Source organism: Heterocephalus glaber, unplaced genomic scaffold (genome assembly GCF_053883595.1).
Source record: "Heterocephalus glaber isolate CG9 unplaced genomic scaffold, H.glaber_assembly_v1.0 deba00000546, whole genome shotgun sequence".
Classification (NCBI taxonomy): Eukaryota; Metazoa; Chordata; class Mammalia; order Rodentia; family Bathyergidae; genus Heterocephalus; species Heterocephalus glaber.
The window spans coordinates 27,302,420-27,315,840 of NW_028258147.1; the positions used below are offsets into that span (position 1 = coordinate 27,302,420).

Sequence of the window (13,421 nt, forward strand, 5' to 3'; positions counted from 1 at the left end):
CAACCAAGGTGCCACTGTAGCCTGTTCAATGCTCTTATGCTCAATTATCTCTAACACAGATTCTAGGGTAATAACCTTCATAGCCAAAGTAGCTATGTCCATTTCACATGTAACATTTCAGGCATCTTTGTAAAACTAGATCAAACAATCCTTAACAAAAAAATTTACAAAGAAGTATAAATACTTGTTATATTCCTATCAATTTTATTTAATCCCATTTGTTGATTCTTGGTGTTATTTCTTGCACAATTGGAGTTCTGTTCAGAAAGTCCTTGGCTATATACACCTACACTTAAAGTGTTTTACCTATTTTATCTTCCAATAGGTTTACTGTTTCTATTTTAATGTTTAGATCTTTCATCCATTTTGATTTTAGTTTAGTACATGGTGAGAGATGTGGGTCTAGCTTCAATCTTCTGCATACAGATAGCAAATTTCAATTGGCTGCCTTTCCTCCAATGTATGTTTTTTGCCCCTTTGTGGAAAATTATATAGCTGAATGTGTCTAGGGGTCTTTCTGTATCTTCTACTCTGTTCCACTGATCCACATGTGCAGCAAAGGAAACAATTAGTAGAGTGAAGAGACAACCTACAGAATGGGAAAAATGTTTTGCCAGCTATTCCTTGGACAGAGGGCTAATATCTAGAAAATATAAAATCTCAAAAAATTAGACCACCCAGAATAAAAGACCTAATCAATAAATGGGCAAGTGAAATGAATAGGTGCTTCTCAGAAGAAGTATAAATGGCCAACAAACATATGAAAAACAGTCAACATCTGCCCAATAGAGAAATGCAAATTAAAACAATTCTAAGATTTCTCCTTACACCAGAAAGAATGGCAATCATCAAAAACAATCAAATAATAGCAAATGCTGGCATGGCTGCAGTGAAAAAGGAACCCTCCCACATTGTTGGTGGGAATGCTAACTAGTACAACCATTATAGAAATCAACATGAAGATTTCTCAAAGAATTAAAATTATAAATTCTGTTTGATCCATCTATTCCCCTTCTAGGAATCTTCTCAAGAACTAAAGACATCATATTGCATGTGACACAGTGGCATGCCAATGTTTAGAGCAGCACAATTCAAAATAGTGAAATTCTGGAAGCAGCCTGTATATCCATCAACATGGGTAAAGAAAATGGATAAAGTAAATGTGATATCTATACATAATGGAATTCTACTTGGCTGTAAAGGTTAAACTTGAGACAATTGCAGGAAAATGGATACAACCAGAAAATACAACGTCATGTGAAATAAATCAGACACATAACCTTGAATATCACATGCTATCTCTCATTTGAGTGAGGCAAAGTACAAAAAAAAAGCACAATATAAAGGATTGATAAAAAGAAACAGAGATACAGATCATTTGCAAATGGGAAGGCATCCAGGAGGCCAAGGAAAAGGGGAGGGAGGGGCTGTGTTGTGCACAGGTACCAAGTAACCACGATGAATGAAAACATTGTATGTTATAAATGTGAACTAAAAATAATATGATTTAAAATAGGGAAAGGGGTTTTAGAGCTAGAGGGAGGGAGATGGGTGGGGATGGGAAGGGGATTAAAAAAGAATCAAGTTGTGTTATGTAAATGCACCTACTCCCAAAGATGAACATAAATTTTACGTACTGCAGACATGTATTAATAAAATGAAAAAAACAAAAAGAAGTATGAATCACATTCAAGAGCAATCTCAGCCATTTTAGGCTTCTACAGTTTGGTTGAGGTGGGGATAAGGAGTCTTTTTCAATTTTCTAGATGAGGCAGTTCAAGAAGCATGAATGAGAGGACAGATTTCTGGGCTCCCTGGTGCTCACTTCATAAATCCATCTTGACTGAGTGGAAGGCTGTTAGTATGGGCCACACTCCAGGAAACGCTCTGTCCTCTCAGTCCTCACAGGCACCTTCAACCCCACTGCAGGTTTAAATCACTTAATCCTGTTTACCTAGAAGATGATGATATTATGGCCATTTTCTGGGAAAGGAATAAAGCCTGCAACTAAATGCCATTTGTGAATTCTCCCACTGAGCCACAGTGCATGCTATTGCTTTTAAGAGAACTGCCACTTGTTTCCATGAACACTAAATATTTTACTGCCATTTTCTTCTTTTTTCTCTACTTTTTCCTTTGCTGTCTAGAAATTATCATGCATTCTCTTCCAAACTATAAGGTTAATAGGTGCTAATAGGCAAAACTTTGAAAAATACAAAAGCAAATGTTAAAGAATTATCTATCCAGACATAATCACCATTAATTTTTTATACCTTCTTCACATCTTTTTACTCACAACGTTTGATTTTTAAAATCAAGGCATCACACAGGTTTGTGACTTGCCTTTTGCCACTTGGGATACAGTGCTGCCATACTGTTCCCAGTGGGTAAACCAGTTTACTCTTTTCACAGAATATATGAGTGACTGTGCTAGCTTTCTGTCACTGTTGTCACTGTGGCAAAACACCAGAGATAAGCAACTTGTAAGGAGGAATGGTTCTTTTTGGTTTACAGTCTCAGAGGTTTCAATCCATGGTCACTTGGCCCCATCAGTTTGGGCCTGTGGCAGCACAATATATCAGGGCAAGGAGTACATGGAAGAGGAAACAAACCTGTTCACTTCAGGGTGGCCAGGGAGGAGAGATAGAGGTAGAGATGAGAGAGAGAGAGAGAGAGAGAGAGAATGGGGTTGTGGTCTCCATATCCCCTTCAAGGGCATATCCCTAATGACCTAACTTTATTCACTTGTTTCTACCACCTCCCAACAGTGCATTTAATGTATGAGTCTTTGGGAGCCACCTGAGATTCAAACCATATCTGTGACCATAGCCCAACCCTCCCTCAGCACTGAATTTTATCCTTCATTTTCTACTTTGCCCACATAAAGGCAGTAACTTGTTCTAAGTTGCATTGCTTTGATTATTAGTAAGGTCACAGATTTATTTTTATATTGATTGCTCCTCTTGATTTTCCTTTTGCCTTTATGTTAGAAATATGTAAAGTAGTTTGCTAACTCTTTCTGCGGCAAATTGGGTGATGGACAGATGGTAAGAAAGTGGTACAGTCAGAGACAAAGACTGTCACCAATCCTGAGAAATGAAGGTCCTGTTGTTTCCTTGTCTTTTACCAAACATTACTCAAAAAATGCTTGTTGTAAGAAAAAAGCTAACTATTTCAAAAAGCCAGGAAATATTGTGAAAATCACCTTAAAATGCTCTTTGCTTCAGACACCGAAGCCAAGTTCAGAGGTGTAAACTTTGCTGGCAGCATTCTCCTTCCTCCCTCCTCATCGTTCTCCCACAGGACCCAGCTGCACTGCCTTAGTTTCAGGGGTGCAACCAGGAGAAAGGGCTAGGGATTTGAACAGAAATAGCTTCTTCACGCAAAGCTCCCAGGGCCTGCTCCAGGGTGGTCGGTTGGGAAGGGAAGCAGGAGAGACCACACCGGGTGTTAGTAATCAGAGGGGCCGATGAATGGAGTCAGATAAGATTTCTCTGCCTGCCTTGATTCCAGTCTGTATGAAAAATGGTAGGCTGTTTATTGCAGCGCATGAGCAGTGTCCTTTGTTAACTCCTGTCCCTGGAGTGTAACCTTGTTCCTTTACAAAGTGGAATAGAAAACCTAAGAAAAGGTGTGCCTTTCCAGCATGAAACTTTTCCGCCCTCTGGCAGGTCCTTGTGGAGCCCTACATCCACCTTTTATCCACCTTGCCTCCAGACAGTGGTTTGAAATAACATCCATTGCCTGCAGGATCATACCCAATTCTGCTAAAGGAATGCCATCAAAGTCATGCTTAAATCAGATGCCAAGACTTGAGTAAAAACTGTCGTGTGAAAGGAGACCCATTCCTTGTTATCAGAAACTCTTTGGGAGGAAAAATGATCTAATTGTCCAAATTATTAGTGCTTAAGAAATAGCTGTTATGGATGAGACAGACCATCACCAAACTGATCTGAAAACTTTAAAAACATTTATGTTATTGCTTTGAGAGGTTCAAATGCCTATGGAATGGGATAGGCCATTTTAGAACCAGTAGTAGGTCATCAGCTTCCTGTTAACTAAAGGAAAACAAACAAGATGTTCAATATAAAAATATTTCTCACTTTCTTGAGAAATTCTGCCTTCTTTCTTTTTCAGTTTTAAAAACTGACCACCAATCCCACCATTGCTAGTATCATTTCCCATGGGAAATTCTTTTCCTCAAAAGTTTTAATTCTTTCCTCCCATTGACTTCTCTGAGGTGGTTTCATGTTAGACAAGTGAACTTTTAGGCACACACAGTAGAGATTTAATATCATGTGAGCTATTCAAATAAAAAAATGTTTGTATGAGAAAGTTTTGTCTTGGACCTAGTCCAAAAGGGCTTCTTTCAAGTTTCCATTCTGAAAAAGCAAGCCTCCTTTTCTTGACCCAGAGAACAGAATTACATAAAGACTGTTGGTAATGTTAATAGTGGGTTTATGTGTGTGGAGGGGCCAGTAGCTGCTATACTAAATTAGTTCTCTGATCCTATGTAACAAATTACCCTCAAACTTAGCACCTTTAAACAATAAATGTACTATTTCACAGTTTCACAAACCCATGAGCAATTTAGCTGGTGGTTCTGACTTAAGGTTCAGTGAAGTCAAGGGTTTCCCCCAAGAAAGCAAGCACAGAGAAGACAAAGCCAGTCTTTTTATACCCTTATCTCAGAACTGACATCCCATCAGTGTGGCCATTCTCTTTTCATAGAAGCAAATCTATCCCACACGTATGATGAGGAAAATCAAGCTCAACCTCTTGAAGAGGAGTATCAAAGAATTATTTAACACTTAAATTTACAGTTTGTTATGACAGATATTACAAAGGACACAGATGAAGATGCATAGGGCAAGGTATGGATGAAGAGGTGAGGCATCCCACCCTCCAGAAAACTCTGCATGCTCAGCGACCTGGAAGCTCTTCAGACACTGTCCTTTTGGGTTGTATGGAGATGTCACTGCATGGACATGATTTTAAATAAACAGTCTGGATGAGGAAAGTCAGGGAAGGCCTGCCTGTTTAGATTCTTCTCAGCCTCTCTGTACAGCATTCTTCCTCCAGGGAACAGGGCAGGAAATCTCTGGGAAGAGGAGGGTCTTGTGACCTTCTGTTGGGCATAGAATCTCTTTATGGCCACCTCCTTGAGTTTGTATAACCCCCCTTGGGAAAGAGAAATTCTAGTTTCCGTGGCCTGCCTTAGGAAGGGAGTTGTGAGCCAGGAACCACGAACATAAACCAAAAAGTATCTATCACATCATAGATGACCCCCCCACCCCGGTTTTTGGACACAGATTCCTTACATCAAATGGATATACAACTCAAAAGACGCCATCACATTATTCGAATCCCTATCAGTCATTAACGATTAGCCTATTCATCCTATTGAAAGAATATATCTCCTATGGTGAAGCCACTCAGGTTTTCAGGCTTCCCAAAAGCACCAGTAGTCTCAGCAAGTAAGTAGCTTCACCCTTTCAATCATGTGATCTAATAAAGAGACAATGGCATCCCTTGCTCTGGGCTTTTATTGGAGTGTTAATGTAATACTGAATCTCCCTCAATTCATAACCCATTTATTTATCGTTATCCCTAGTGACTATTTATTCCTCCCTCCTTCCATTACCAATCTTAGGAAAAGATACTGGGTTCAGCCACTGTGCTGGTCTAGATGGCAGGCAGCAATACTAGTCTAGCAGATGTCTCCCTCTCAGTCCACTTCCATTCAGACAGAGCAAGGTTACATGGTGCAGGACCAGTGGGCTGCTTTTGCCTCCATGTAATACAGCTGCACTCACTGCTAACCCAAATTTTGCCAGATAGAAGGAAGGCATAACCCCCCCATCAGGCCAGTAGCAATTGTGACATAAGGTTTAAAAACATTGTTTCTTACTAAGAAATCAAATTCCTACTTACAGCACTTGTAGGGAATGTTTTTTTTCAGATGATGTGAAAGAAAGTACCATAGTATACCAGGATCCTTCACCATCTTTCCCCAAACGCACTAGAAAAACAGGAAAACCTCTCATGGGACTCCTTTTGTCCCATTTGCGCCAAGGGTGAGCACCTTTGTGAAAGCAAGGACACCAGCCCTTATGCCTGCATCTCACCTGCTCTAGACAGCGGGTCTTCCACTTCTCTATCACATTGCTGCCCTGGGATATCTCTGCCCATTGGTGGACCCTGGGCGGTATGGTGTGTTCTTTGGTTTGAGGAAATGAGGATTGGCTACACAGGCCCCTCCAATATCTTCTGTTCTGGTTGTTCTGAGTACTCGGCTCTTTAATTGGCTCAGAGAAGGCCAGGCCAGGATGATTATTCCTGTGAGGACCCCTTCCCCTGTGCCACCAGCATGTCTCACTTGCCAGCTATGGGCAGGGCCCTTCACAGAGAAGCTGCCCCACAGCCCTCTGCAGTCTTGATCTCTTTGCTGGCAGAGAGATCTTGTTGGTATTTTGTGCCTCAAGGGTGCAAGAGGAGTATATCTAGATTCAGTCCACCTCTGAATTACTTGCTGTGTCCACTCATTTAATGAACCCATGTGGCCATGTCAAGTAGACCTGGGGGTATTTGCTTGTCAATTCATTACCTTGTGAACCTGGGAGTTCTCTCGATGGGCATTAACATGTGCTACTTAAATGTGCCCTACACAGGTATCCCTTTAAAAAGCCAAGTTTCCACTGTCCCTCTACTTGTGTGGCCAGCCAGATCATGGATTACTGTTTATGTCAGTAGAAACCCAGACATAGCGGCTTTCACCACTGTTCAGTTCTTCAGCTCACCAGGCTGATTAGTTTCTACCTCTAAATTTACATCAAAAGACATTCTTCCAAATAGGATGTTGAGCAGCTCATGATCAGCCAGTTGAGAGCTGCCTGCAATGTGCTTTCCAAGTGATAGCAGAATCCAGCAGCTGCTACCACAGTTTCAGAATCAGTCCTAGGGGAGAAAAACATCCCCACTCACATCTCCCTTCCTACTTCAGGGGACACACTCTCGTGTAACCATTTGAATTCTCTAGTCTCAAAAACACTTACATGTATGATACAAGCTTCCTACACCTAGTTTCTAGGCTGTGCTTTAGTCTACAGCAGAGGTCAGCAAACTTTCTTTTCTGTAAAGAATCAGATAATAAATATTTGACGCACCATGGGTCAGATCCTTCACAGTTATTCAACTCTGTCCTTGTACTGCAGATGAGCTATAGGCAATAAACACATGTAGTTTTGTTCCAGTAAAATTTTGTTTACAAAAGTCGACAACAGGCTGAGTTTGGTCCATAGGCAGTAGTTGGTTGACCTCTGATATACAGCTATTGAAGTTATTGGAAATCTAGCACGCTCAGTGATTTAATCTTATCATGCTTCTTAGCTCAAAGAAATTTACCTAGATGGCATGGCTTTCTGGACTATCCCCATGTCTCTGCAATATGAAATTTAGTGGTAAGATAACAAGACTGAAGGCGAACGTGAGATTTAGGTGAAGAAAACACCAGGCCATAGACAGTCCTCGTCTTGGGAAATAAAAATAGTTGTGTATAGGAGGACAGCTGGCCTGCTACAAGGGGCAAGACAGTGTCTTCATACTAATTAATTACTGCAGTTGACATTAGACAAAAAGTCTTATGAGGTGGTGCTTTTTACAACTGGAACTGTGAAGCCTGGCTACAGCACTGCAAATTCGAATCAAGGTATAAATTAAGCAATCCATTTTCATAAAGCTCCTCAGCTCCAAAGAAGCCTCAGATCACCAGAAGAGTGTAGTAAAAAGAAAATATAAGACTTCTGAGTACCAAAGAGAGGGTACCCAGTAGAAACTGCCCACAGACTAGCTAGGATTCGATGAAACTTCAGGGCTAGATGGCACTGCACTGGGTGAGATGGGAGATGGCGGATATTTGGTTTGCAATATTCATAAATATACTTCAGGTGATTTTCAGGTGTCACCATAAGGTTGGAATATATAAGTTCTTGGGTCTAATTTTCCCCTCCTCATCCCTCAAGTTTGATTTTGTAAACATTGACTTTTTTCTCCAAGCCACTTATATTAAATCTGTAGCCATGTCAAGCACAAGGGTGAAAATTCTACTTTCCTTCACTTGCAATGGAATTTTTAAATTGTGTAAGGTAATTTCCTAAATTGTGTATTATCATCCGGTAGATAACTGGTAAATTTCACTCTTACAAACTTTCACTTGATTGATCTCACCCCAAAATACAGCTATTAATCATTTTAAAGTTGAATTTAAAGGCCAAATCTTATCTCTGATTAGATGTGCTTCAGAAATGAATACTGTTAGTAAGTTGTTTCTCACAGGTATCAGGTCTAACATCAACCCTTTGTTTTATGATGCTTTTCTCCCTTTTCTTACTTTGAATCTAATAAAAGGGTAAAAAAATTAAATTTTATTGCTGTAGCATTCTTGCAGGTCATATGCAACTTCGACGTTATTTCATGGAATTTAAACTTATTTCTATAAATTCTTAAAGTGATGATACAGGAACACTGTTTTCTCTATTTAAGATACTCATAGCTGGGAGCAGTACAAAGACTTGGAATTCTAGATATCTAGCTTCTTACCTTGTGACAGAAAGTGTGCAAATTAAATGTCAAGAGGAAACCAAGGTGGAGAAATCTGACCCAGTTAGACACCCCTCAGTGTTAGAGATGCAGGCCAGGAGGAGCTCATGGAGACCAAACACTGTCGTTAGGCGGAGTAGACATCTATGTTGAGTAATATGCCAATACCCCAGTCAGTCCACAAACATACGTAAACTCTTCCAGTTTTACTAATAACTTTATTTAAATAAGACACAGGAACTTCTATACTGAAAAAATACAAAACAGAAGCCACACTTTCCTTGTGTAAAGCCATATTGTATGATAACTCAAATACTGTTCAGCGCAGTGGCTAAAATTAAACAGTACAACTATATACAAAATTTAAACAATTTCTGACAAATTTCTACAGCTGAATGTAGGATACATTTGAGCTCAACAACTTCTGGGAAATTTACATGGCAAAGCATAAGCTTTAACACATTTGGTTCAAAACTTTTAATATATGCTAAGAACAAATGTACAACACAATATTTAGTTTCTCATGAGAAAATAAAAGCACATCACTATAAATATCATACATCAGATTTCATCACCAAAAAAAGCATACTCAGTCCATCTTTCTGAAATTGATAGTGATACTATTGCATCTTATTTGGACAAAAGCACAGCGTAAGATCAACATACCATGTAATGTTAAACCAGATATCAGAAGTTAAATGGAGCTCATATTTATCTTACGGAACTATGAATTCTCTCCCTTTAACCATAATCTACAAAATATAGTATTTTCATCAAGGCCTGAGATTATTAGGGTTAAAGGTGTCTGCTGCTGAAAAGGTTGTTTTAAAAGGTTCCCCTGTGAAAATGGCAAAAGTAAACTGAGTCCTTTTCTCCATGACATTCTCCTATAATATAACACTGACTAATTTAAAGGAGCTAGAGTGCACCTTCAGGAGAGAATATTACTGCAAACTTTGGTGGAAAGAAGAGATTAGGGTCATGACAAAATATTACACTGAATGCACGCACACACACACACACATATACATATATATATATAAAATACTTCTTTAAAAAAAAACAATGGTGTTGCATTCTTCTATATTACTTCATCCTCCTTCAACCTCCTCAAAACAACAACAACAACAACAACAACAACAACAAAAATCCCAGGAATGACTGAAGGGAACTGAAACATTCTTTTAACTGTAGGCACCTTGTTCCATGAATTCTTAAAAAAAACACAAACTTGTGCCATACATTTCAGGTGCAGATGAAGACAATTCTAGGTTTATTGAGCTGAAAACAATGGAATAAAAATACAAAAGCTTCTCTTTACTTTTCGATACCCTGCACTACAGAAAACAATGCCTGATAGTCAAGCTGTCCCACTAACCAATTAAGAGTATCTAGGGCTCTCTTCACACTTTGTGGAGAACTTATGTCAAGTCTGCAAGTTCAAGGCTACTTGGGTTTATGCTCTACTTCGTACATCCAAAATTTTAACAAAACTATTCATGATAGTATTATGTGAGGCTTAAATGAGTTTGTAAGTGACTAAGTAACCTACTTATGTTGCATCAATTCTGAGACCGTGTATTCTATGTGAATGTAACTCATGCACCCAAACTGCACAAGGAAAATAAAAGTGTGTCATGCTTTGACCTGCAAATTTCCAAAACAAAAACTAAACATAAACATGTCTTTAGAGAAAAATGGTAGCAATTACAATCCTGATGGCCAACAAAAAACCAAAACAGGACCAGGGATTTAGCTCAGTGGTGCCACACCTGCCTTGAAAGCACAAGGTTCAGAGTCTGATCCCTGGTACAAAACAAAACAAACAACCCTCAACTATCCCCCGTGAAATTTTGCTTGTTTTGAAATTAAACCTAGACATTCTTGTTTTTAAATTTCATCACACATGATGTGGAATGTTTTATGTACAATCTAGTACTGAACACTTCATTTGCATCCTTGTAACAGTCATTAACTGAACGCCTGAACTTTTAAAAATGCCACATTTACATGTGTTGAAACAGGGAATGCAACAGCTGTTTGACTCGTAACCACATGGCGAAAGTGATGTCACACACCACAGACTGCCGGTTCTCCTCAAGTTCACCCATGTCCAGGGCTATCATTCACCTAGGGTTGAATGCACTTCTTATTCTAAGAATATGGAATGTAATGAGGAAAGGGAAATGCACAAAATAAGAAAAGGCAAAAGAGTGATGTTCCCTCTTTAGCTTTGTAGCTGTGAAATATTTAATATCCCAATATGATATACATTCCAAATTACCTGAGTTAGACTTCAACTGAAGTACCTGAAGCTAGGCCATAGGGTGGGCACTGTGCAACTGTTGTGGCCATTTTTTTTTTGCATTGTATGTATTACAGAAATTAGAAACAAACACCTGGATCGATTGTAAACATAATTCTGAAGTACAGTATTTTCCATAGGACAAAACACAGCAAGACATTTTCTACTTAGACAGGCAACTTTTTGATATTAGAGCTTATTTATACTGAAGAATTTGGAACAAAACACAGGACACAGTACTAATCTCTCAAACATACTATGAAATGCATAGTCTCCACTCAAAATGCTGAATGACACGTACATTTTGCAAGCATTACTGCTTTCCACAAAAACTGCTGGATGGGAGTTCCGTCCCTGCCAAAGATCAGTGTTAAGAGATACTTTATGATGCTGATAAGTATTTTGTTGTCCGTGGTGGTACTCAGAAAGTTTGTCACTCCATGCAGATAGATGTCTGAGATCTTGTTCCCAGTCCTTAGAACATGGGGTGGAGGCCAGCTCCCCCCCTGCTTTAGATGACAACATAGTTCTGAGCAGAGATGTGCTCCTCACCCTGCAGTTCCTGCAGGAGCTGCTGTTGCTGGGATGGCAGCTGGACAGAGGCCTCTATGGAGCCTGCTGTGCTGGTATCATCAGACAGAGACGCGAAGGAAACCCGGGATGAGAGCTGCTCAACGGTCAGAGTTGACAGTGCTGAGCTCTGGCCAGAGTTAGGAGAGTTCTTGAGCATCAGGTCAGAGGCGGGTAAGAGAGGGCCTAGAAGTTTCACAGGACAGAAAGCTGATCCGGTTGGGATGAAATTAACCTTGTTTTTGTCAGGACATGAAAAGAGAGGGGCCGAGATAGGCTGACGAGACCTAAAATCATAAAACAAAATTAGGTTTCAGTCATGAAAAAGTTAAGCACTTTCTGGAAAAAAAAAGGGGGGGTGGGGGTGGGGGGAGGAGAGCTCTCTAAAGCTGGTAAAATGTGAATGGCAAGGGATGGGTTCAGTGTACACATACGGGTAAACATCTTCCATAGCACAAGTCAGCTGGCAAGAATACTCATGTACACAGCACTGAAGTGGTATTTGAGACAAATGGTTTTCAAAAGGATTAGGCACACAAATTTTTATAGAAATCACTAGTTCACTTCCAATCATTTAGGAATGTAGAAAAATCTATATTATAGCTGAAGATTATGCAAGGTTAGAATGACTTTTCTGTTATGAAGCAGCATATAGAGGGGTATTACTCATCATATATTTGATTTTAAGCACTCTCCCCTTTCTGCGACTCCCCATAGATGTGGGGTGAGGGGAGTTTCAATGGTCTCTCGAAGAGTCACTCAGCCCAACAGAGGAGGGTCCACAAGCCCGTCCTTTCCTCCCATCCTAAACCTACGCCACAAACTCCTGCAAGACTGGCCCTTGTTCCCTTCTAGGTTTCAAGAGCACAGCAGCCTCCATCAGGCACCTGCACTGAGACAAAGGGATGAGTGAGTCCAAGAGTCACACAGTCTTCTTCCTCTGAGCATTCTGCCCAGGGCTTACAGGATACATTTCTTATATATATTGCAATTTCAAAAAGAAAAAAATCCATGAACAGAAATCCCAATCTCTGAATAGACAAGCAAATGTGTCATTAGGGAAGGAGAGACCTTCTTTCTGCCTAGCACTGTCTATAGGCTAGTCGGGTATTAACTTTGCTCCTAGATGTCTTCTTGTCAGCCATAGAAATTAACAGGGTTTTTGAAAGTAAAATTCTTAAAATGAAAAAGACATTTTTTAGGTAGGAAGGATGAATTTTCAAGTCTCTTTCTATTAGTTTGTACATTTCCAGCCCACAAACTTCAATTTTCCTTCTGTAAGATCTCTTTTGCCTATGGAATTCCCTATTCATAATTTGCTTTTGAAACACACTATCAGCTGGATAGAGTAGTTGATTCTCTATAATCAACTGGTCTCAGTAAAAAGCTTAACAGCTTTGCAGATCCCAGCTGATAGAAAAGACATTACTTACGCCATTTCCTCAAAGACCTTCACTCGCTCACATCCCTCTGGGGGTTCCCGTTTGAACATGTAGCTGTTGTTTGGTTTGGGAGATGAAGCATACTTGGGTAACGGTGAGCTACTCCCACTGTCTGTAAATTTAAAGCAGTTATATTAACTAGAGATTGAAAGCTCTTTTAAATTAAACTCGATTTCCAAACAACCTTTTGCACAGTTTTTCTACTACTACCCCTTTTCTTCCACCACAGAGCCTCTTCTGTTACAAAGCTACTTCTAACATCTTTGTGTAGTACATTTTTTTAAATGCAACAGTAATCTGCAGTACTAGACAACATAAAAGGAGGATATTTTGGTCCAGAAAACTATGATTTGAAAAAAGTAGAGCTGTAATACTGAAAACAAGTACATTATTTATTATGCATTTCAAGAATGTGAATGAGTGGGCTAATATGTATAACTCATAAAGAAGAATTACAAATTATTATAATACAGTGTTGTCTATGTGTTTTCACACTGTCCAGTCAA

At 39.6% G+C, this 13,421-nt stretch overlaps 1 protein-coding gene across 4 annotated transcripts in view; it reads right to left on the reverse strand.

Annotated features, from left to right (window-relative positions):
• Positions 1 to 8,796: 8,796 nt before the first annotated feature.
• Positions 8,797 to 13,421, reverse strand: part of Glcci1 (glucocorticoid induced 1) — a 102,175-nt gene continuing 97,550 nt past the window's right edge. For all 4 annotated transcript variants that reach the window (XM_004862737.4, XM_087204451.1, XM_087204450.1 and 1 more), the window contains 2 exons: positions 12,907 to 13,027; positions 8,797 to 11,760 (listed from right to left, as the gene is read on the reverse strand). In XM_004862737.4, the coding sequence (XP_004862794.2) occupies positions 11,415 to 11,760; positions 12,907 to 13,027 (467 nt within the window). In that variant the 3' untranslated portion in view covers positions 8,797 to 11,414. The remainder of the gene's footprint in view (positions 11,761 to 12,906; positions 13,028 to 13,421) is intronic.